Below are 23721 nucleotides of genomic sequence, written 5' to 3'. Positions count from 1 at the left end.
GGCAAAATGCAACAGAAGGGTGGGAAAAAGTGATATTTAATGGCAAGAGGAAGCTTAAATGGAAAAGGGGAAACAATATTAATTGCAAAAAGCAGGATAAAAGTGACAAAAAGAGGTGAAAATGGCAACAATGGGATTAAAGTAGCAAAAATGGGCAGAAAGTGGCAAAAGAAGAAAACAAAACTGATTAAAGTGACCTGTAATGGATAATTTCTGAGGTCAAAGTTTCCTTTTTGAAAGGTTTTCTGGGGGAGTAATGTTTCAAATTAAGACATAAAAGAGCCACAAATCATCAGAAAAGAGCCACATGTGGCTCCAGAGCCACACGTTGAGTATCACTGCTCTAATGCATTGTGATATTTTAAGAAAAACAGCTGTCAGCCTTTTGGCAATCCTTTAATTCTAGTATTTTCTGCATGTCTGTGTGTCAACACCAGCACTGATTTCATCAGCCACAGACTGAACTACACTCTACGACTTCTAGAGTTGCTATAAAAAGTTTTCACCCCTTTCAAAGTTTTATTGATTTTATAAATTAATCATGGTCAGTATAATTTTGCATTTTTAACCAGAAAACCTTAAGAAACTCTCTTTAATGCCAAAGTGAAAAAGATTTCTACACAGTAATGTCAATTTAAAAAAAAATGTAATGTAAATTAAGTGACTGCGTAAATATTCACCCCACTATTTAGTAGAATCATTTTTGCTGCAGTCACAGCTCTGAGTCTGTGTGGATAGGCTGTCAGGTTTGCACATGTGGACACTGCAGTTTTTCTCTATTCTTCTTTGCTAAACTGATCAAGCTGTCAGGTTGTGCTTAAAGGTCACATATTTTACCCTTTTAAGACAAGTTTATATCCGTCTCAGAGGTCCCCAAAACATGCTTGTGAAGTTTGTTGATGAAAAAAACTCCAGTATTGGATTTCTGTACGTATGTTTCAGCCCTGCTCAGAACAAGCTGTTTCTTTGTCTGTGGCTTTAAATGTTAATGAGCTGTCTGACCCCGCCCCTCCCAGGAAATGGATGTGGCTCTCCTGATCCTCCTCTCAGCTGAGGAGCAGGAGAGGAGGGTGGAACTTTCTTCCAAGCGGAGAGGGCCAACCGAACCTGGGGGCGGGGCTAACCCCCCATATGACAGCATGAGGGGAAAATCTAAAAACGGCTTGTTTTAGCACACATTTTCTAAAAGGTGGAGAAAGAGAGGAGGGAGGGAATGGATTTTTCTGATTCTTGGGGGGCTGTGGACAGGCCAGGGGCTCATATTTATGCTAGAAAAGCCTGAAAAAGTGTCTTTTGCATAATATGTGACCTTTTAATAGCCATTTTCAAGTTGCAGAGTTGCTTGGAGTGTTCTTTTGTCTTCATGGTGTAATGGTAGCCAGGAATACTGATTAACCATTGACTGTGTAAAGACACAGGGGTTTTTATACTACAATCACTGAGACACATTCACTGCACTAGGGTGATTCATATTTCATTTACTGTGAGACTACTAGCGCCAACTGTCTGGACCTCTGTTGGATTAGCTCAGTCACTTTAAAGGGGGGAGTATTTATGTAGTCACTTATTTTACATTACAGATGTTTTTTAACGGACATTACTTTGTAGAAATCTGTTTCACTTTCACATGAAAGAGTGTCTTTTGTTTTCTTGGTCAAAAAAAGCCAAACTTTATTAATCATGATTATAAAATCAATAAAAGGATAGAACATCTGAGGGAGTGAATGGTTTTTATAGCCACTGTATATTTGCATCTTCGTTTATACTAGAGGATGTGTTGAACAACAGGGAAAAACTGTTGTCAACTGCAGCCAAATATTTACCACAGAAAATAAAATCATGCTTAAAAAATAAATGAACTGCAAGACGGTCAAATTAATTGGCAAAAGCTGGAGGAAAATTTCAAGCAAGTTCTACATCCTCATAAAGCTTCAACACAGCAAAGACTGACCTGTAGTAACCCTTGGCAGCTGGACACTTCCCTGCGTACATTCTCTTCAGCGAGATCACGTGACCTCTCCTCCAGACGGAGTCTCTTCTCCAGGGTGAACATGTCACACTTGAAGCCCAGTGCCAGGCGCTGGAACTCTGTCTGAAAATATTTCACAGTACTGCATGTTGTATTAAATGTTTTCCTGTTAAATCTAAGACTTCCTTGTCTAAAGACTATTTTTTGTTTTTCCTGAAAAGATAGAATCTTTATACCGGCAACAAATAAATAGGGAAACTCCTGTATTTCTCTCTACTAATTCTCAGATTTCAATAGAAAGTTTGTATTAACCAGTGACACCTTCACTTGGTCTGTGTATTAGCAGGGGGGTTACATGGCTTCTATGTAAGTGCAAACCTTCTTTCACACTAACTTTTTAACAGGGGGAACACTTGTCCACACACAAATTCATACTTTTACATTCTGAAGACATACTTAGACAAGTTATGGAGAAAATGTAACATTTAAAATTTACATTAAAAACGCACCAGTAATGTCCAGTTTTCACTACTAAATGATCTTTAATTAAGGTGGCTACCCTCTAAGAAACATGGCTCAAAGATCTGATCTAGTACTTACCTCAATCTCCTTATCATTTGGTGACAGGCTGCAGAAAATGAGACAGAAATGAGTAAATCAGCATCTCTGTGCATCATTATGCAGCAAAGTATGAAGGTGTCTAATGCCCTATTCACACAGGATTAGTATTACATCAGGACCTCTGGCAATTCGTAATGATTGTCTCTGTTTTTAATCCACAGTGAATCAACCACGTCTGTTATTTGCGGGCAAATTAGGAGGTCCCCAGGTAATCCCAGTACAGTGCGAACTGGCATCTCTGTAATCAAGGCTGCTAATTCTTTTCGCAGTGTAGGTGATTGTTAAAGTTTTGTCTCTAATAGTTGATTTGATCTTATGTGTAAAACTTTATTTTATTTATCTTAAAAAAAACCCTCTTCTGTCCAAATGTGTCCACACACAGCTGCTCCCTTCATACACACAGCTGCTCTGCTTCCTACAGTTTCTCTTTGCAAGTCCCTGATCTTCCACCAGTATCATTTAACTGTTCATTTCATACATAACACAAACAGAGATTTATAATGTGTCTCTCAGCATTCACTGGTTAGGCTGCAATAGCTGGTCTGAGAGGAGGGCTGTTGTGGATGCATAACGATCCCAAGTGCAGAGTAATATGCTCTGCATCATCTGTATAAAAACTCAGAAGTAACAAAAGAGGTTAATATTTAACATCAGACATCTCCCTATCTTAAACATTTTCAGGAGGGATGCTCGACTTTTTCTCTCCTCCTCTGTCTGATCAGCTGCAGATACACACAGGTGACTTAGACCTCAATGTGTAATGGATGTTAGGGGAGATGTTCACTAGTTTATTAGTCATGGAAAGCTTACTACAGATATAAAAAAACATTAAAAATATAGAAGTGCATGTTGTGTACTGAAAACTCTGGTTAATGGTCTGTATAGGAAACATGAAGGAAACGTCGCCTGCAGAATGTGATGTGCACAGCCTTGCATTTTTTAGTATGAACGCTAGAAATTATAATTCTAGGTATGTAAGATACTGGATTTTTGCCGATATCCGATATATCGATATTTACAGATTCATTTTAGCCAATACTGATATGGATACTGATATTTAAATATGCTTTTGGAAAAGAAATTTCAGTTCTTTTGGACACACTTTAAGGTTTAAGAATTACCAAAGAAACAAACTTTAGTTCTTAAACATTTTAAAGTTTAAAGAATGAGGATAAATACAGAAAAAGACCTCAACTGGCATATGTCTGTTGGTTCAGCCTAAAACACCACTAAATTATTGGTCTATATGGACAAACTCTACAGTCGATATATGCTGAAATACACAGGCAAAATATTGGATGTAAATATCGTCTGAAATTTTGATATCTGCCGATACCGATACCAGACCGATAATATTGTGCATCTCTAAAAAATTCACTGTGCATTTAAATTCCTGCAGCCAAGCATCACCTTTTATCTTCAGAACTTTCTGTAAATTTGTGCACATCACAGACTTTACTTATCCCGCGTGAATGCACTGCACCAAACACTGACATCAGGTATAATTCACCAATGATCAGAGGTTCACAGGTAATACCAGTGAATAGTACTTTACTATCATCAATGGCTCATACCTATTTCTGTCTTCTTTCACGGTGTCACCTGTGTCAGAGCTCACTGACGTCTCAGCTGCAAAGGGAAATGGTTGTCAGATGTAACAGCATTGTTTTGCATTCAGATTTACAAACAGTAAATGTTATTAATGGCATAAAACACAGTTGCAAACTAAAGTACAGCACTTACCTTCCTTCTCAGTAGCCACGCTGGTTTCACTTTGGCCCTCCTGAACCTTTTGCTCCTCGATGGCCTCCATGCTGCGTGAAACCTCCTGGAAGGTTTGGACAAATATTACTGCACCCTTGTGCTCCTCTCCTAACTCCACATCACTTTCAGCATCATTTGCTTACTCTCTCCTTGATCTGCCATTCCTCAACAGACCTTACAATAAAAGTCATTGGCAGTGCAGTTGGCCTTGAGTCTGAATAACCTGATTCTCAGTAGGAAAAATGCACCTTTGAACTCCTGCTTCCTTCTTTCCCTGTTTTACCACGTACGCTCAGATGCACACTTGCACAGCCGGAAAGACAGCATTTCATGATGCATGATCGTAGCGATGGCACAATCTCATCATGGACAAAACTGAATCCTGAAGAAAACAGCTCCTGGATCTAACTGTCCCTGAGATAAACTCTAAATTTGGAAACCTTTTTTTTTTTATCAGTGCACTCTTGTTTTTTTTACAATGGCCATCTTTAAAGTGAAAACATTGAACACGTTTGTCCTATTTCATCACATCTGCTAAATGTTAAATAAATGTGCTATTTATCATGACATCTAGATAATAAGTATGATGATTCTCATGTACAGCAGTGATCAGTCATCAAATGACTGGTCTAAAATCTTTTTCACCAACACTGCATGGACCATACAGCCAAGATTCTGCAGAAAAGAAAGTGGGAGTAGAGCAGGTCTTACCAGTTCCTTCTTATTTTTGCCACCCGGAGGGCCGGAGTCCTTTTTTGCTAAACTGTCCTCTGATTGGCTGGGGTCAGAGGTCACGCTGCTCATGCCACTCCCCGATTGGCTGGCATGCGTTTGGGCCGATGGTGGCTGAGGAGAGCTGCTATCAGAGAAGGTGGTCGTTCCACTGCTGCTGAGCTGGTCCGTCCCTAGAAGGAAGAGTTGTTGTGTGGGTGGATAAACTTGCACTTAGATGTAGGAAGGCGTAAACAAACAGTCAGTGCAGAGATATCATCTTCTCTCTTTCTCTCCCTTACACAGATTCAAGAGTCTGTCTGCCTACCTTCCATGCTGCCTGTTACTGTGGGTACTTCGGCTGTGCTGTCCAGCACACTCTCCTCCTCTTCCACCAACACTGGTAGAAGACACGTGCTGGAATAAACAAAGAATGCTATTACAAAGCAGCAAATGCAAACCTTAATGTGGCTTCTATTAACAGCTGTACAGGTGATGCAGAGTACCTGACACCTCTGAAAAGGTGTAGAAACAGTAAGTCACTCACCTGTCCTCCGTAGCTGATCTGTCTACCGATTGGTCCCGGCTCAGGCTCTAAGATGGACAGAAATAAAGAGAAGGGAGAGGGTGAGAAGAGCTATAGAGGATGAAACATGTCTGGCCCACATTACAAGAAAAGGTTCAAACAAACGAGCCTTCATCACATGCAGCGTACCTGTCCCATGGCAGTGAAAGGCTTTCTAATCTGTAAAGAGTGTTGAAGAGAAAGATTGGGCTGTTTTCTTATATAATGTGGAGCTTCATGGAGAGCCCTGCAGATATGTGTGTGTGGTGGAGAGGGGTGCGAAGAGAACACATTAACACCAGCACAGTGCAAAGCCGTGGAGGCGGGCTGAGTGCACACACAGCCGTGTGGAGACACACACAATAGAACAAGGTGAGTGCTCTGAGCAATGGGATATTGTGTAATGAGTGTGCATAATATCCGCTTTGACACAGCTCAGAATAGGAGGGAGCTGCCTCACCTCTTCACTGAACACACAACCAAAGATGTCCGTTTACACCAACAGAAAACAACAACGGCAGTCAGAACCGCACAAAGGTTGTTTTTGATTGGACAGTCCTTTAGAACATTTTTAACAGCTGAAATAATCATCCAGTTTTAAGGCCTACATAATGATGACCTCTGACAGCACCTCAAACCAAAGAAGAGAAAATACTGAATGTACAATCTGATCAATGGCATCATTTTCTCTTAGATGCGGTTTTGAGTTTTTACCCGACATGTACGACCTTCAAATACCAAGATGTCCACAAGCTCAGTATAAAATTAACTCATTTATGGCGTTTATTTTATGTTATAGTTCACCTACAGTCAAACTAGAGCTTAAAAAATAAACTGTCTTCATTTTACAAGTTGAACAACTATTTGAATGCATCTATATACATTTAATCATAACTGAAGAAAATAATAATAATAAACAAATGTTTGCTGACCAGGCCTCTATGAATGTTAAATAGCACCATATTAACATTCTGAGCTTACCTAAATAGGAACTAATTAAAAAAAAAACATTGGAAAATAGTAATAACGATTATCATCACAAAAATATATAAAACATTTTTAAAATAATTTAAAAAAAATTATAATAGAAATAATAAAACAAAAAAGTAATAGTATTCATTACAAATAAATATTAATAATAAAATAATTATAAAATGAAAATAATAATTATTAAAATAATAATGAAATAAAAGTAATAAAAATATCCCAAATATATTTATAGAATATTATTATAGTAATAATAACAACAATGAAAAGAAAAGTTATTTTAAAAATAATAAAATAAAAGTCAAAATAACAAAGACACCATAGGAATAACAGATAAAAAACAATAAGAAAAGTAATATTTATAATATAAAATGATCAAAAATAAAATTATGAATAATTAAAAATATTATAAATTATATTAATAATTTTAAAGACAAAACAAAAATACTATTACTAATTATATAAAAATTAAAAATAAAAGACTCAATATTAATATTAATTAATTTTAATTAATATTAAAATGACAATAAAAATAAAATAAAATAATACTTTAAAATAATAATAATAATATAAAATAATAATTAAAGATGAATAATAATAATAATAATAACAATAATAATAATAATAATAATAATAATAATAATAATAATTACTTAGATACTCTGTGTTGAGATGACCAAACATAGAAGAGCGACACTAAATAACGAAGCGGATCTGTGAAAAGGCTGTCTTCACTGATCAGAATAAAAAACTGTAGTGGACCAACTGACCAGGTGAGCTTTGGTTCCAACATGGGAACAATGTGGCCACAGCTGTGGCTGCGGTTGGGCATAATGACCATGAAACAACCTCAGTCTCACTGTACATGCCATCCTTCAAAGCAGCTCATTGAAGTGGTCCAGTGAGACATGACACTGATGACACACTCAGTCCAGGCCTTTGCTAACAGGCTTTGGAAAATCACATTACTGCTTTAGTACATTTTCTGTCAACCAACTAAACCCGGCACAGACAGCAGGGATATTTTTGTTTGGTAGAATATTTCTTTGTTGTAACAGTGTGTCTTGGCAATAACTTTATGTTCCTTTCAAATGGTGCCACCTTTTTGAGAAATATGCATTTGTAGGATGATTACAGGCAGGCAGGCACCTGACTGTCAGCACCAGAAGCTTAAAACAACAGTCAGCAGCAGAATAAGCTGACTGGTACTGGCAGAGAAGATTTGGTCATTTATTAATGGGTGCAACCCACATACTCAGCTCTGCTGCTCATCCATCAAATGCATGCTCCTCACAAATGTGGCTCCATTCAAAGGGGAAATAAACAGACTTTCCAACAGTTTAAGATTTATTAGCATTGTTACAACAGAGAAATAATCTATCAGACACTAATGTATCTAGTTTTGTGCTAAGTTTATTTAACAAGTATCCATTTGCTATGTTAAATCTTCAGATTCCTCTACTTCCATAAATTAAATTCAGATTACTGGACTTAATATCAAAATTACTTTAAATTATTTACGTAAAGAGCTTTCCTAAATACACATTTGAATGTCTCATGTAATTCCTCAAGTATTAAATCTGTAAAATGTATAATCTGTTTATCTAAAGACATCCTCCATTATTTTGTAGTGGAATAATTACTATGCTATTATGTTTTTTTTTTTTTAATTCCTAGTCATGTCAGTGATGGTTTGGAAGGCACTTTACTCATCTGTGTCTCAGCTTAAGTGAATAATCTGTACTCGCCTCCTTCAGCCACAAAAATCAGGGACAGATCGCCACTCTTATTTTTGAATCTGAATTTTCAGAAGTAACAAGATAAAGACCACAAGGTCTCTACAGCCAAAAAAGAAAAAGGGTTCAGTGATGTTTCCCTTAAATTTACATCCCTCCCCTCTTATTGGTTATTGCTCAGAATGAGGCCCCCTCCTCAAACATATCTACTCTCTCCGCTGAGACAAACATGGCAGATGAAAGAGGAAAAAAAAATCTGAAAGAGGAAGGGGAAGCAGAGTCCAGCTGGTGCTACAGAGAAACAAGAAGTTGCATCCCCTCATGCATTAAAACACTTCCCCCTGCTACTAACCTTAGTGCGACTCATGGCTCTGGTGCTCGAGTCCGCCTCGCCTTCTTTCCCTTCTTCTCCCCGCTGGTTCTCGGTGGTGGGCTGGGTGCTAACCACAGGTCAAAGGTCAACAGTCAAGCTCTATCCATTTTTCCTTTCATTATTTCAACATCAAATATACTTTCTGACTCAACAACAGCGGTGTGAAACAACCGGAGGGATGAGGAACAGCTTTAGCCTCTGTGTAAGTTGAATGTGCCTATGCAAAGCAGGGCTGCAGAGATGCTTGTTAGGCAGAACACTCCTCCCACAGAGGGGAAAACACCCGTTTGACTAACAAATGTTCACCAAGTCACAGGGAAATGGTGCAACTCGACTTAAACTCTACCATGACTATTGATAATACCCTGTACTATAATTTAGCAGGAAGGGTTGATTTCCCAATAAAAATGATCAGAATTTAAATTTTAACGTCAGTTTTAGAACTGTAAACCTGTTTTGCACCACCAGCCAAATGTGGGTATTTTTGAGCAGAGTCAGGTGAATTAGCTTGACCTACCAACCACCAGGACAGGTAAACAAGTCACCTAGCAGAGTGATTTTGCAATGGTAAACGGCATGAATTGAGTCCCTGTTTTCTGGTTGTTTTACCCCACTGTGTTAACAGTCAGCTGTGTGCTGGGATGCTTTGACTCAGTGTCATATGAGAGCAGTGCTGCAGTGGGTCTAAAGATCTTTAAACAGATGTTTTACTCATCTTAAGTCCAAGATGGTTAAACAAGGTCTGAATTCCCGCGTGAGACTGCAGGAATTGGGCACAAAATATTCAAAAAGTCTGACAGTCATAATGCAGCATCAATTTCCAACGCCTCTGTATGCCATGCAAACAAACAAACATTTGCATGTTTGCAACATTTGGTGGTGTAAAGGATAGACTGGTCAAAACATGGTTTAAAAAGAGTGACAACACTCACACTCTCCAGCATCACCTGAATGATTGTGCTAACTCTCCTAATAGGAGTGCATAATAACAAACTGATTATCTTTCCTCTCTGCTGAGGCTGAATTGCAGTTAAATTTGATTTTTTTTATGACCTGACTGCAGTGGAGACTCAAACCAGCCTCAACATAATATGAACAAATAGTTAAAAAGTTGTATAATTTCATGTTATTAAATAGCCTACAACTTGAACACTATAAGTCTTGATTTTCATATTATATTTCCTCTCATTAACCATCAGGATCATTAGGGTCATTTTTGTCCATTTGGGCAAATTTTTCCTCTTTAACTGCTCACCATTCTGGCTGTGTTAGTGCATATGGTCTAATTTTTTATAACAAAGTTTCTTTCTCTGGTAAATTTTCAAATTCACATTTCAATTGCTCTGATAGGTCAGGGGAGCACTGGGGAACAACATTTTAACCCTTTAAATGCCAGTTTTATCACTTTTTATGATAAAAAAAAGCAAAAAATATGATATCTTCCGTAAAAGGAACCCTGCATGATCAGACAAGTTCATCTTGATGGATAGATATTTGTATCTTTCAAATGTATATCAAACTAAAAAACTCCCTAAATATCCTACATATCTGCATTTTGAGTACATTTCAGCTCATAAACTCAGCAGGAGACCGCCATGTTTTGATCCGCGCTGATAGTGTGACGTCACGGTCCTGCAGCGCTCCTCTCTGTTGCTAAGCAGTAACCGTTTTTCATACGATTTTTCTGCTTGCAGCTGTTGCTGCCATGAGTTTGCTGCGTGTCGGTTTTGTCTCCCTGCTGTCAAAGCTCTGCCATTCCTCCCAAGTTTTACCTCAATAAAACCCCCTACAAGTGACTGGATTCAGTGTAGAGTGGAAGCCTGCCAGAAGCTTTTCAAAATAAAACTATTATGTATATACCAATGGAGCTTCTCCAAAGAAATCGAAGTCACTAAGGACAAAAACGTCCACTTCCACGAAGAGCAATAAAAATAGTATACATTAATGTTTTTATTATTTTCTTTTTTTTGGGTCAAGTCTTTGAATAACCTTCAGTCCTGATCAAAAAAATCAAATATTGAGTAATTTTCAGGATTTTAACCCTTTAAATGCCGTTTTGATTACAGGGTGGTCATATTTTTTCTTAAAAAAACACAAAAAACAACTTATTTTTCAGGTAACTAATGCTGTGTGTGTGAGGGGGGGTTAAGCTGCTTGTTAAAACCTCACTGGTTAGTAGACTTCTGAATCCAGCAACTGCAGTGGAAGGTTTCCTTCTCAAAATTTGTTCTCAGTGTGCTTATTTCTCTGAAACAGTCAGGTGACAAGATGATGCAATGGCTGTGATAAATTAACTATTTCCCTCCACTGCATTATGCACCTCTAATTTTTGGTTTATTATTCCATTTGTCAAGGGTAATAAGAATGATTAAGAAGAAAGTCCTGATAACAACATGCTGTGTCACCTTGTTAAAGACACTGCCCTGTGTGCAGCGGTCTCTCTCAGCTGAAATGAAGAGCACTGAAGTCAAACTTTGTGATCTAATCTAGATGCCACTAAATATAAGCTCTCTGAAAAAACGACAACCTCACAGACTGAAGTGCAACAAGTTACTTTTTCTTCAAATTTCCATAAAGACACAATCAGCATTATTTCTGTCAGTCGGTGTTCCCATATATGAAAATACCGCCTAATGCTGACTTTCTGTGATGTTTCATATCACAGCTCACCTCGTTTCTGGGCTGGTAGTGCCGTCTGCTTCTGCTGATGTACCGTTGGGAGGATCCATCTTTTCCTCTGAGGGAGAGGTGCAATTCATCGTTACCGTTTCATGTTCCTCAGGGGAGCTGCTCATACTTTGACCCGGACCAGAAGCGTGAGATCCTGCAGTCTCAGGAACCTCTGCATCTGCTAAAACAAAAAAAAAAGCTGATGATTCCTAAACTTTCAGGCTAAATATCTTTACTGTGAGGTGGTCAGTGCATTCAGGGTCTCTGGGTTAGTCAAGCAGCATGTTTGACTTTCCAGGGAGCGTATAACTAGACACTCTCATATGCATAGATACATTAATGACCGTGCATATTAAATACAATGAAATAACTCATACATAGTAGCATGAATCTCCATATGAGGGTGCAACAAGCTTTATGCAATAAAGGAGGAGGCTGGGGTGGAGGATGTGAAGCTTTCCCAGCAGCAACATGGCACATCAGCATGAAGCAATCAGGGATTTGTGAGGAGTACATCATATTTGAATACACCGCTGTGTTGAGACAAAGAGCTGTGATTGGCTGTGGGAGCTAGGAGGCAATAACTGGGATCAGCTGGCCGTCAGCTGACCACAGCTGGGCTTATGACTACCGTGTCCTGCATGGACTAACACCAAGCTTCATTTCTTTTCTTGCAGGAAAGCTACGGTTTTATATATTTATATATACAGCTCATTCAGAAAGTATTCAGACTCCCTTCCCCGTTATTATGTTTGTTATGTTGCGGCCTGATGCTACAGTGACAAAAAAAATCATTTTATTCTCATCAATCTACGCTCGGTATGCCATCACAACAAAGTTTTTGTAAAGTTATCAAAAATGAAAAACTTAAATATGGATTTATGGATCATGGCTGGCTGGATGGAAAACTCTCCTCAGCACAAAAACACATGAAAGTCCACTTTCATGCATGTAGCAGCAGAGTAGGCTTGCACTAAGGAGAGGCATCCATCTATCCACTCCTCCATAAAGCCCAGATCAGTGGAGCACTGCAGTGATGGCTGTCCTTCTGGAACTTTGTCCCATCTCCACTCAGGATCTCTGGAGCTCAGTCAGAGTGACCATCAGGTACTTGGGGACCTCTCTTACGAAGCCCTTTTCCCCTGATTGCTCAGTTTGGATGCAGGACCAGCCCTTGGAAGAGTCCTAGTTGGTCTAAAATTCTTCCATGTGAGAATTCTGGAGGCCTCTGTTCTCTTGGGAACCTTCATAGCAGCAGAAATGTTTTTGTAGCCTCCCCCTGATCTGTGCCTTTCAACGATCCTGTCTCTGAGCTCTGCAGCTCCCTTGACCTCATGGCTTGGTTTTTGCTCTGATATCATTGTCAGCTGTGAGGTCTTCTATAGAGAGGTGTGTGCCATTAGAATCATATCCAGTCAGTTAAATTTACCTCAGGTGGACTCCAGTCTAGGTGTAGAAACATCTCAGGAAAGATCAGAGAAATGGGAGGAACCTGAGCTGAATTTAGTGTTGTATGTCAATGTGATATTTCAGATTTAGGTTTTAATAAATATCCCACTTTGTCATGATGGGATACCGAGTGAAGATTACTGAGAATAAAAATGAATTTAATCAGCTGTAGCATCAGACTGAAACAGAAAAAAGATAAAAAAGTGAGGGGGGGGGGGGGGGGTCTGAATACTCCCTGAATGACCTGTATATATCTGTAAGAACTGTGTTTTTTCTCAGAGTTCAACCTTCGTCCTCCAGTTTTAGGTAAAGTTCTCTCTCCTTTCTTCACATACAGCAAACGTGTGACGTAAGTCAGGAAATGACTCACACTGTTCAGTTGTAAACATTGAGAATAGAGTGACTGGTGTAAAGAGAAGCAGGCAAAGATCTTACTGTTGGTCTCTGAGTGGGACAGATCAGAAAGAGCATCCGCCTCAGGCTGTCTAAGGCTGACAGCTTGTGAGTGGGCGCTCGATGGCACTGCTGTTACCTCCTGCAAACACACAAATCCACACAAAATGAAAATTTATTCAAAATGAAAGGGTGAAAAGAGCAAATAGGCAACATGCAATATCCATAAAGTAAGGAGCAGGCTCAGTCAGCCATAGAAACGGTCTTTGGCAGATCAGGAGGAATGCAAACGCAGTCAAAGAAATCAAACAGCTGACAGACAATACAAAGGATCTGTTCCATTAGAGATGAGCTGTTGTGAAGACAAACAACTACTGTCAAAGGGATTTAGAGCTAACATCTTTTTATTAGGACTGCTGAACTGGTGGGGCATCTAAATTAGCCAAAAACCCTTACAGGCACCGCATTTCTAGGCAACATGCCTTTAGATCACAGCTGCACTGTGTTAGTATAATTTAAATTATTAAAGAGCAGTGTTACTCAACCAAAGAGCCAAATTGTTGAAAAATAACTTGGAAGAGCCACAGTCTAAGCAGTGAAAATTGGCAAAAACGGCTTGGAGTAGCAATAAAAATAAGTTAAATAATAAGTATAAATAATAAGAGAGAAGTGATTTAAATGGGCAAGAGTGGAAAAAAATAGGAAACAAGTGGTATTTAATGGCAAAAGGTAGCTTAAATGGGCAAAAATGGGATAAAGTGGTAAAAATGGGGAAAAAGTGGCTCAAAGAAGTTGTAAAAAATGGGCAAAAAAAGGAAACAAGTGGTATTTAATGGCAAAAGATAGCTTAAATGGGCATAAAGTGGTGAAAAGGGCAATAATGGGATAAAGGTGACAAAAATAAATGGCAAAAATCTGTAAAAAAAAAAAAAAAATGAAACAAGTGGTATTTAATGGCAAAGGATAGCTTAAATGGGCGAAAGTGGCAAAAATGGTGAGAAAGGGCCAAAAATTTGATAGAAGCGGCAAATAATGATGAAAGTGGCAACAAGAAGTGGGAAAAAACAGGAAAAAAGTGGTTTAGTATTAGTTTCATGAAAACGGTGAAAAGTGGCAAAAAAATGGCCAAAAATGGGATAAATGTGTGAAAAATTGGCTGAATGGGACAATTAAATTGACAATTAAAGCCTTCTGTATAAGTCTGGGAAATAAAATGATAAATGTAATTTATTTCTGAGGTCAAAGTTCCCTTTTTAAGGTTTTCTGGGGGAATAATATTTCAAATTAAGACATAAAAGAGACACACGTTGAGTATCACTGTTATAGAGTATTCTTTTTAAATACATCTCCAACATATGTGCACAATTCCTTCTTCAGCCCAAACAATTTAAAGAGCCTTCCCATTTTACCTCAGTCTGACCCTCTAGTTTCATTATTGTCATTCTATATAAGGAAGAGGACGGCTTCAGCTGGAGGTATGCAGACTTTCGGCAGACAGCAGCCTCAGGGCAGAGGAGGTAAATAATGTGGGAGTTATTTGGTAGGCAAATGGCAGAAAGAGATAGAGTGTATGAAGAGGCTTAGAGAAGGGAGAGCAGATATAAAGGCCTGACCTCAGACATGGCATTGGTAGGAAATGAGAAGTTTTGTAGTATTAACTGCAAATAAGACACTGAAGGCCCTCATTTCCCAGCAGCCATTGTTCCCCATTTACTGAAATGTTAAAGGGGGCTCTATTTGTATTTAGAGCCTTTGGATATTTCCAGCAGGGGCTGCTTGTAGAGCTCCTCTCATTAATGGTTCCTCAACCCATAAACAACATCTGAAAGTGAGAACTCTTTAATGTATTTACCCTTAACTCGCCCAATGCAACAAGGAGAGTTAAAAATCATTTCCTGTTTGCAACTTCATCAACATGCAAGTGAGACAGAAGGAGTAAGAGCCGTGCAAGAAAAGTCACCAGACTCCTGTAAATCTAAATGTTGTTGTCACACAGTAAAAATAATAGTCACTAAATAGCTAACTCGTCTGTAACATCATGCAAAAGGTGAATCTAACTTATTCCTCTTTAAGACTAATTTTCTCTCATCTTACTTCGATCTGTTGATGATTACTGAGCGAACGTCCTACTTCCTTCTCATCACTGCAGAGGAAGTATACAGTTAAATTCCCAACACAGGAAATATGTGTTTTTAAATGACTAGCCGTAAGCTAAAAAAAAAAAAACAGGCATGTTTTGGTACTGTTCTGCTTCCTGATGACACGCTGTCACACACCTGTCACACACCTGGCAGCTGCCCAGTTCAATACTGCCCTCTATTCTTAGCTTATTAGTAAGACAAGATTGGGTGTTTGGTCCCAGTGCACCTCAGCATAACTGTGCAGGCGAGAGACTGGAACATCCCACAAAAGGACTTGAAGCACCAAGTGTCAGGGTTTTATAGAGTAGCTAGATTTCTTCTTACTTGTGTGGAGTCTGTGTTTAATTTAATAGTTTTAGCCCCTGATCCTTGATTTCTAACATTTCTCTGTTAAAGACTGTTGAAAAATCGAAGTTCCTGTGATGCATAAAAACACAATGAAGAACAGCACATTTTAACCTTGACAGTATGATTTTGTTTCTCTTGTTTGGTGTTAAATAACACGGCAGTTTAAACCAGTGATACTCAACGTGTGGTTCTGGAGCCACAAGTGGCTCTTTTTTGATGATTTGTGGCTTATTTATGCCTTAATTTGAAACATTATTCTCCCAGAAAACCTTAAAAAAAGGGAAACTTTGACCTAAGAAAGTATTAATTGCAAATCACATTGATCAGTCTCTCTCCCAGGCTTATACAGTTTGCTTTAACTGTCAACTTTTAAATTTGTCTGTATATTTCTAATGCCCTTATTGCAATTTTTTTTGCCCCATCTAAGCTGCCTTCTGCCATCAAATGCCACTTTTGTCCCCCAAATTTTGGCCGCTCTTTGCTGCTTTTTGCCCATTCTCCCACCTTTTGCTGCAAAAAGCAGCAAAAGGTGCATTCTAAAAAAATGAATGCATACTAAAATGCATTCCATTTTAGTCACTTTCCACTCATTTTTTTGGTCATGTTTTTACCACTTTTTGACCATTTTGTCACCTGTAACTCATTTTTTGTCACATCTCACCTGAATTTTTCCACTTTCTGCCCTTTTCTGCCACTTTTTCTCCCCCATTTTTGTCACTTTTCCCCCAGTATTTGGCATTTTGTGCCGATTTTGCCCCCTTCACCCTTTTTTGCTGCTTTTTGACCATTCTGCCCCCTTTAACTAATTTCATTGCCACTTTAACCCATTTTTTTGACACTTTTCACCACTTAGATTGTGGCTCTCGCAAATGTATTTTTCAACAATTTGGCCCTTGGGTGAGCAGGGTTGAGTAACGCTGGTTGAAACTGTTATTACGCTAGTGGGTCTTTCTTACATTCTATGAATGAAGACTTACAATATACCCTGTAATGCACCTTAGTGTATGTTATTTCCTCTTTTATCTGTTCTTAAACGTGCATTATAATCTGCCTGACCCTTGGTGTGTCATTACTAAAGGGGACACATCATTGTACTGATAATCTATCTAGTATTGTCTCTGACATTTCCTGTCTGCTCTTGGTAAAAGTATGTATGGGCAGGGTAGAATGCACAAACTGAACTGCCCTTTGGGAGGAATACAGTTGTCTGAATCTGAGAACCTAAAAAAAGAGAGTTTTAATAAGACTAACAGAACTGTGATGACAACGTGTGAAGCATCACAGCATTTTGGAAGAATCGAGTTTCCACAATTGTGTTTTTGTAATTATGAGGTTTTGGAATCTTTATTTTGACTAAAAAAAAACAAACTTGTCTCTGATCTTGAATTAAACTAAAAAATACACAACTTTAGTTTGCATGACTCAGCTGTTAATGGCTTTGAAATGCTACAACAACAAAATTAAAGAATTTTGGTCAGACTTTTTTTAACCAATGATTTTGAATGTCTTCATCAATGTGCTAGTTAAAACATCTGATAAACCAGGACCAGGATCATTTCAGTGTAGATTTACCTGTACAGACTGACAGCTCACTTCTGGCTCTGACTCAGTGCAGGCTGCAGAGTCTGCAACAGACACAGAAAGGTAGAAGAGATCAGCAAAAAATCAGCAAAAGATAAACAAAACAGTAGACATGGCATGCCTATTAAATCATGATCCTGATCTTATAATAAACCCCCCGTGGTTCACAGTCTAACTGTTCTATATTAAAGGTTGCTGCTGGAAGTTTCCAATCAGTGACGTCTTTAGTTCTCTGATGGCTTCTGACTGAAGTTCGCGTGTTTCTGCTGAAGCATTGGACACTATTAGCTTAAAACTGAGCAACACATAAACTTGATTTTTTTGTTGAAACTGAAGCAAACAGCAGCTGAATATTTTGGAGCATTATCTTAGGTGTGTGTGTAACTCTGCATGTCACACACGTGTGTTTGAATGGAACTAAAGATTTAGTGAAGGCTTTGGATGCCTATGACCATCAAAAACTTCTGAAAACATTCAACTGAACAAATGGTTGGAAATGATTGACTCAGGATAAGAATGAGAGCAGAAATGGTCTCCACCGATAAAGGGACAGTTTGACTAATTTAGCATGAACATTTGAACATGACCCAAAACTTCTGACTCCTTATCAAAAGGTAAATCATGAGCACATCAGTGGAGACATTTTGGAACAAATTGAAGGAAACCCACATTTTAAGAAGGAGTGATACATGTGATAAAACTTGGATCTTCAAACACATCCTGACATAAAACAGCAGTCAATGTATGAAAACCCCATCATCACCAAGGATGAAGAAAGCTCCACAAAGACAGTCCAAATCCGAGACCATGTTGGTTGTTTTCCCTGACATTACGGCAGGGGTGTCCAAACTATGGCCCAGGGGCCAAATGCGGCCCGCAGTCCCAATTTTGATTGATCCCCGGCAAATTCCAGAAATAAGAAGAAATTAAATGTGGCCCACATTTGTTACGAAATTGAGACAAAACAGTACATATTGGCAACCCAATTAATAACAATATCTTGTTTTATAACTTCCTGATGATTACAGCAGCAATAGCAGAACCAATAACATTCCAGGGGCGGAGCCAGTGGTAGCTAGGGCCAAACATGGCCCCCTGAAATCTGATTACATCCCAAAACCTAGAAATAATTACGCATTTGCCTTGTCAGCCATTAAATCCAGCATGTAGTGTCAGGCGCAGCCATAATTGAGATCAGCTGATTACACACCAGCCCTCACCAGCTGACGGCCAGCTGATTTGCTAAGTACGCTATTAGCGAATCGTGCTCACACTTCCTTATTTAAACTGTTCTTTCCTGGCCATGCTCTGCCACTCACTCCACAATATGCTCTTGCAACCCTCCTCCACCCCAGCTCCTCCTTCATTCTGCTTCAGACTTGATCAGTGTCATTCAGATGTCATTGATGCCTGCTCTGATCTGGGGTTTTTGCTGCTTCTCTCCCTGCTTCAGACCTTTCTTAGCAGCATAAGATGAGAAGGAACCTGTGCTGTCCCTGCTTGATACTTTCCATGTAGGCTCATAGAAGAGCTGGGAGATCCTAGAACAGCCACAACCCCTAATTAATAAGATTTATAGATGCCAATCATCTGTGTTTCTGGACAAAGTGGTCCTCATTGAACTAGCCATAAAGGCAAACTCAATCTCTAAGAACATCTTAACCTCTATTATAACTTTCATATACCTTGCCTTGTGGATATTAAAGTGGCCCCAACATTCTTATACCCTGCCTGGCCAAAAAAAAAGTCGCCACCTGGATTGAACTAAGCAAATAGGTACGAGCCTCCTATTGGATAATTACTGCATGGGCGATTATCTTTTAGCTGGCAACAAGTTATTTAACCCCAGCTGATGCAATGAGTAACTTCTCATTTCTTAAACAACCATGTCGAAAGACACATCCTGTGGGGTCGTGGAAAAGATGTTAGTCTGTTTAAGAAGGGTCAAATCATTGGCATGCATCAAGCAGAGAAAATATCTAAGGAGATGGCAGAAACTACTAAAATTGGGTTAAGAACTGTCCAACGCACTATTAAAAACTGGAAGGATAGTGGGGAACCATCGTCTTCCAGGAAGAAATGTGGTCGGAAAACAATCCTGTATGATTGTGATCAGCGATCACTTAAACGTTTGGCCAAATCAAATCGAAGAAAAACAACAGTAGAACTCAGGGGTATGTTTAATAGTGAAAGTAAGAGCACTTCCACACGCACAATGTGAAGGGAACTCAAGGGATTGGGACTGAACAGCTGTGTAGCCTTAAGTAAACCACTAATCAGTAAGGCTAACTGGAAAAAAAGGCTTCAGTTTGCTAGGGAGCATAAAGATTGGACTCTGGAGGAATGGAAGAAGGTCATGTGGTCTGATGAGTCCAGATTGACCCTGTTCCAGAGTGATGGGCACATTAGGGTAAGAAGAGAGGCAGGTGAAGTGATGCCCCCATCATGCCTAGTGCCTACTGTACAAGCCCGTGGGGGCAGTGCTATGATCTGGGGTTGCTGCAGTTGGTCAGGTCTAGGTTCAGCAACATTATGCTGTAATCAAAGCTAAAGGCGGTCCAACAAAATATTAAGAGTGTGTGACCTTTTTTTGGTGGCGACTTTTTTTTGGCCAGGCAGTGTATATTTCTGTATGTGGCCCTCACCCAAAAATTTTTGGACACCCCTGCATTATGGGGATCAATTTGGAGGAGGGGGTCCCTAACAGTGAATCAACAAGATTGCAAACAGGTTCTAGATAAACTGAGGGAAAAGGTCTGAAGAAAGAGAGCATAACTGTAGAAAAATGGTTTCATTCTTCATCAGGACAACGCTCCAGCTCACACTGAGCTCTCTGTAAAGACGCTTCTGGACCAAAAACTAACCACAGTGATGATCATCGTCCCTGTTCTCCTGATCTAGCACTGTGGGACTTTTTCCTCAGATCAAATCTGAAGTCAAAGGAACACATCTGATAGCCATACCTTGTATTTTATACACTCAAATCCTTGTTAAATTCATCGGCAGGGTTTCATCGCCACCTCTTAAACCTTCCCATCTACCATAAAAGGGTCAGAATGTCTATTATGCAAGGCACTGAGATGTGGGAGGGCAGGAGAGGTTAAAATACCATGCATGGCTAAGGTGGCATTAATGACCACATTCACACTCTGGTTTTCTGTCTCTCTTCCTGCCAGCTGCTCATGCAGGCAGAGGAATGGGGGATTACTAGGCTTACTTCTGCCTCAGACTGGTCTACACCTGGCCATACAAGGACCTTAAGGAAGAGAGGATTTCACATTCTGTGTAGAAACCACAAACACGCCGACTCTCACACACAACCTTTAGAAGACCATGGCCACAACATCCATAGAAGGCAGGGGTCTACTCCCAAAGGCCTTAGTGTGTGTATCTACACTGTACTGGAGCTTCAGGGGTGGCTGAGCGCCCTGTGGCTCCAGTGGATTACAGGGAGATAATCCACAATCCCTCTCTCTCTCACCCGACATCAACACTCAAAGACAATAACTGACTCTCTAACTAGTTTTCCACCTTAGAGGTGATCCTCTGAACCTCTTAGGAGTCATTTTAGTAGTCAGTGCTCAGTACAAATGCTGTGCACATTATTTCTCTATTAAAATGATTTTATACACAGTTCCTCTGGTCAGACATGTTCAATAAGGAATTATATAGCCAACCAAGAAGTAAGAATAGGGATAAGAATGCTACTTGTCTTTGTATTTTCACTTACTTGAACACCCAAGCACACGAGTTAAAGACAGTAGTGCTAAAGAATGCTAAAGGTGACAGAATATTCATTTAGGAAAAGTTCACCCATCATCTAAGGGTGCAGTTTAAATTTAAAATACAATCTCAATATGTGAAAGAAAGACAGGAAATATTAACAATCATTGTTGTTGCATAAGGCTGGCCCAAGGCTTACTTCTACTGTTAATCCCACTGAGAAGGATCCAGAGCTAGAAACAGACTAAGCAGGGGTCCAAATGGGGCAACAGAAATATTACATTTAGCCCTATTTGGTTTTGGCTTCATGAGTTTTCTCTTCACTCTGATGAAAACTGGATTTAAAAGGCTTTAGGAAGTTCCAAACTTCTGATATTACAGATTTGATTTGTTAAAATCCTGCTCAAAATAAATAAGCACATACATTGAGGGATTTAGGCATTATTCCATCCTGTAAACTTGAGCTAGAAAAGGGTCTGACTGCAGCAGAGCAGCGGGGCAGGAAATTAGCACCAAGGCCAGCCACATGCAGCTATCTCTGAGCAGCTTCTGGTGAATCTGCTCGATGGACAAGCCACCAGAACAGGAAAATTAAAGCAATAAAAGTCATGATTTTGTGATTCTGCTTGCGTCTATCAACTTTACAAGCAGAAATCAGCAGACCTAATCACTTACTGACCCCAATAGCCCTTTGTCAGACAGTCGGCTGTGTGCTGGAATGGTCTGCTTCAGTATCATGAGCAGTGCTGCAGCTGGACCACCTGCTAAAGCTGACTTTAAACCCATCGCTCATCTTAAGTCCAAGATAGTTAAAGACCTGAGTTCCAGTGTGAGATTGCAGAAATCATGCACAAAACATTTAATCCTCTCAAGTCTGACAATCATACTGAGGAAAACACCAAATGAATGTAAGTGTCCCTGTATGTCAAACGTTTGGATGGACGAGTACAGGACAAACTGGTGGAAATGCAGTCCAAGATGAGCGACAGTTTGGATCATTGGTGCACCAGCTCCGTTTAAATCTACAGATCTGATGGTGGGTGAAAAAGTTCCAACTCTGCATAGCAGCTGATGTGTTTGGATGTCAACCTTCATGCATCCCTTTGGACCAAAACGGCTCATTTCATATTAAAAATATATATAACTTGGGGAGCAGGTGGCCTAGTGATTAAAGGCGCTCCCCATGTACGCGGGCGGCCCGGGTTTGAATCCGGCCTGAGGCCCTTTACCGCATGTCTCTCCCCCACTCTTGACCCTGACTCTATCCACTGTCCTCCGCTATCTAATAAAGGCACAAAAATGCCCAAAAATAAATCTTAAAAAAAAAAAAAAAATATATATATATATATATATATATAAATATTAAACATAAATATTTGTTAAACTTATATGGGTAATTTTTCTAACCAACCCCTCCCCTAATAATAACATTAAAGATTCCTAAGTCTAAAAAATTTTAACCCCTTATTGGCCCGGTTCCATCATAGAAATCCCTGGTGTTTAAAGGTGGAAAAATAAAAATATCAGTTATTTTCAATATACTGCATTCAAAGACATTTTTTTCTGGTTATCACAGTCTGGTATACACCAGCAACTTTGATTTTAATGCTTTTTTATTTTTATGAAATTTGCACCAAAAAAATGCTAATTTCATCTTAGGGTACAAAATATTACAAATTATTGTCTTCAAACTTTTATGGGTTCTCTTTTTTTTTAAGAAACCCCTTCCCTAATAATAATAATAATAATTTTAAAAAATCCTAAATTTAAAAATCTTTTAACCCCCTACTGGCCAGATTTTGTCATGGAAATCCCTGGTGTTTAACCCCTAAATACCTATTGTATTATATTTGATACACACTTTTATGGGACCTCTATCAAAATAATCAATAAATTACTTTTTAATACAGGTAAATAAATGATAAAAAAGCTCTACAGTGGATAATCGGTTGCCAAAAAAGCCTTAATGGATCAAATGTGATACAAAAACATATATGTATGTAATTGTATGGCAATTTTTCTTTTTTTGGATTTGGGTAGAAGGTTAAATAAACATTTCAGTTACAAAAAATGAGAATTGCCTGGCTATTATTTGAGTTAAAAGGCTTTAAGGGGTTAAAATGGGAAAACATTAGTTATTTTCAATAAACTGGATACAAAGTCAAATATTTCTTCTGGTTATCAGAGCCTGGCATATGCCAGTGATTTCCAGCAACACTGATTTTAATTCTTTGTTCCTTTTTATGAAATTCAAAATGCAAAACAAAAGAGACGTTTGTGTCCCTCTGGTCCAAAATGGCTTATTTTATATTTAAGACTATAACATTATCATACATTACATTTACTTTTTTTGAGTTATTTTGTTAAGGCAACAGCTCTTCTTATCATAAAAACAAAAATTCATAAGTTTGAAATATTTTTTACTGGCCAGGCTCTGTCACAGCAAACCCTGGTGTTTTAGATGGGAAAAACAAGATACAACATAATTCTAAAAATTTAATGTTTTTTCCCCACAACAGGGAAAATGGCCCCATCTAGGCGAAAAAAATCAAGATTAAAACTATCACAAAAATACAAAAGAAAAATCCATGGCAAAAATTCAAATCATAATGGAAGCAGATGGGACCAAAATGGACACTAAGGACCCAAATGTCAGAATTTTTGTTTTCAGTGCATTACAGGCATGGGGT

The 23721-nt window shown here is 38.8% G+C and overlaps 1 protein-coding gene across 10 annotated transcripts in view; it reads right to left on the bottom strand.

The window, feature by feature from the left end:
• Window positions 1-23721, bottom strand: part of LOC121505338 (lymphoid-restricted membrane protein) — a 67846-nt gene that overhangs the window by 12743 nt on the left and 31382 nt on the right. For 8 of the 10 annotated variants that reach the window (XM_041780548.1, XM_041780547.1, XM_041780549.1 and 5 more), the window contains exons 20-30: window positions 17300-17352; window positions 13281-13380; window positions 11397-11577; window positions 8706-8793; window positions 5613-5659; window positions 5394-5482; window positions 5066-5259; window positions 4334-4418; window positions 4165-4219; window positions 2570-2597; window positions 1952-2092 (exon numbers count right to left, since the gene is read on the bottom strand). In XM_041780548.1, coding sequence (XP_041636482.1) covers window positions 1952-2092; window positions 2570-2597; window positions 4165-4219; window positions 4334-4418; window positions 5066-5259; window positions 5394-5482; window positions 5613-5659; window positions 8706-8793; window positions 11397-11577; window positions 13281-13380; window positions 17300-17352 — 1061 coding nt within the window. The remainder of the gene's footprint in view (window positions 1-1951; window positions 2093-2569; window positions 2598-4164; window positions 4220-4333; window positions 4419-5065; window positions 5260-5393; window positions 5483-5612; window positions 5660-8705; window positions 8794-11396; window positions 11578-13280; window positions 13381-17299; window positions 17353-23721) is intronic. The other 2 variants (XM_041780550.1, XM_041780551.1) reach the window with 1 other exon arrangement.

This window comes from Cheilinus undulatus, linkage group 23, assembly GCF_018320785.1.
Source record: "Cheilinus undulatus linkage group 23, ASM1832078v1, whole genome shotgun sequence".
NCBI lineage: Eukaryota > Metazoa > Chordata > Actinopteri > Labriformes > Labridae > Cheilinus > Cheilinus undulatus.
This window is presented reverse-complemented; position numbering and strand designations above follow the sequence as displayed.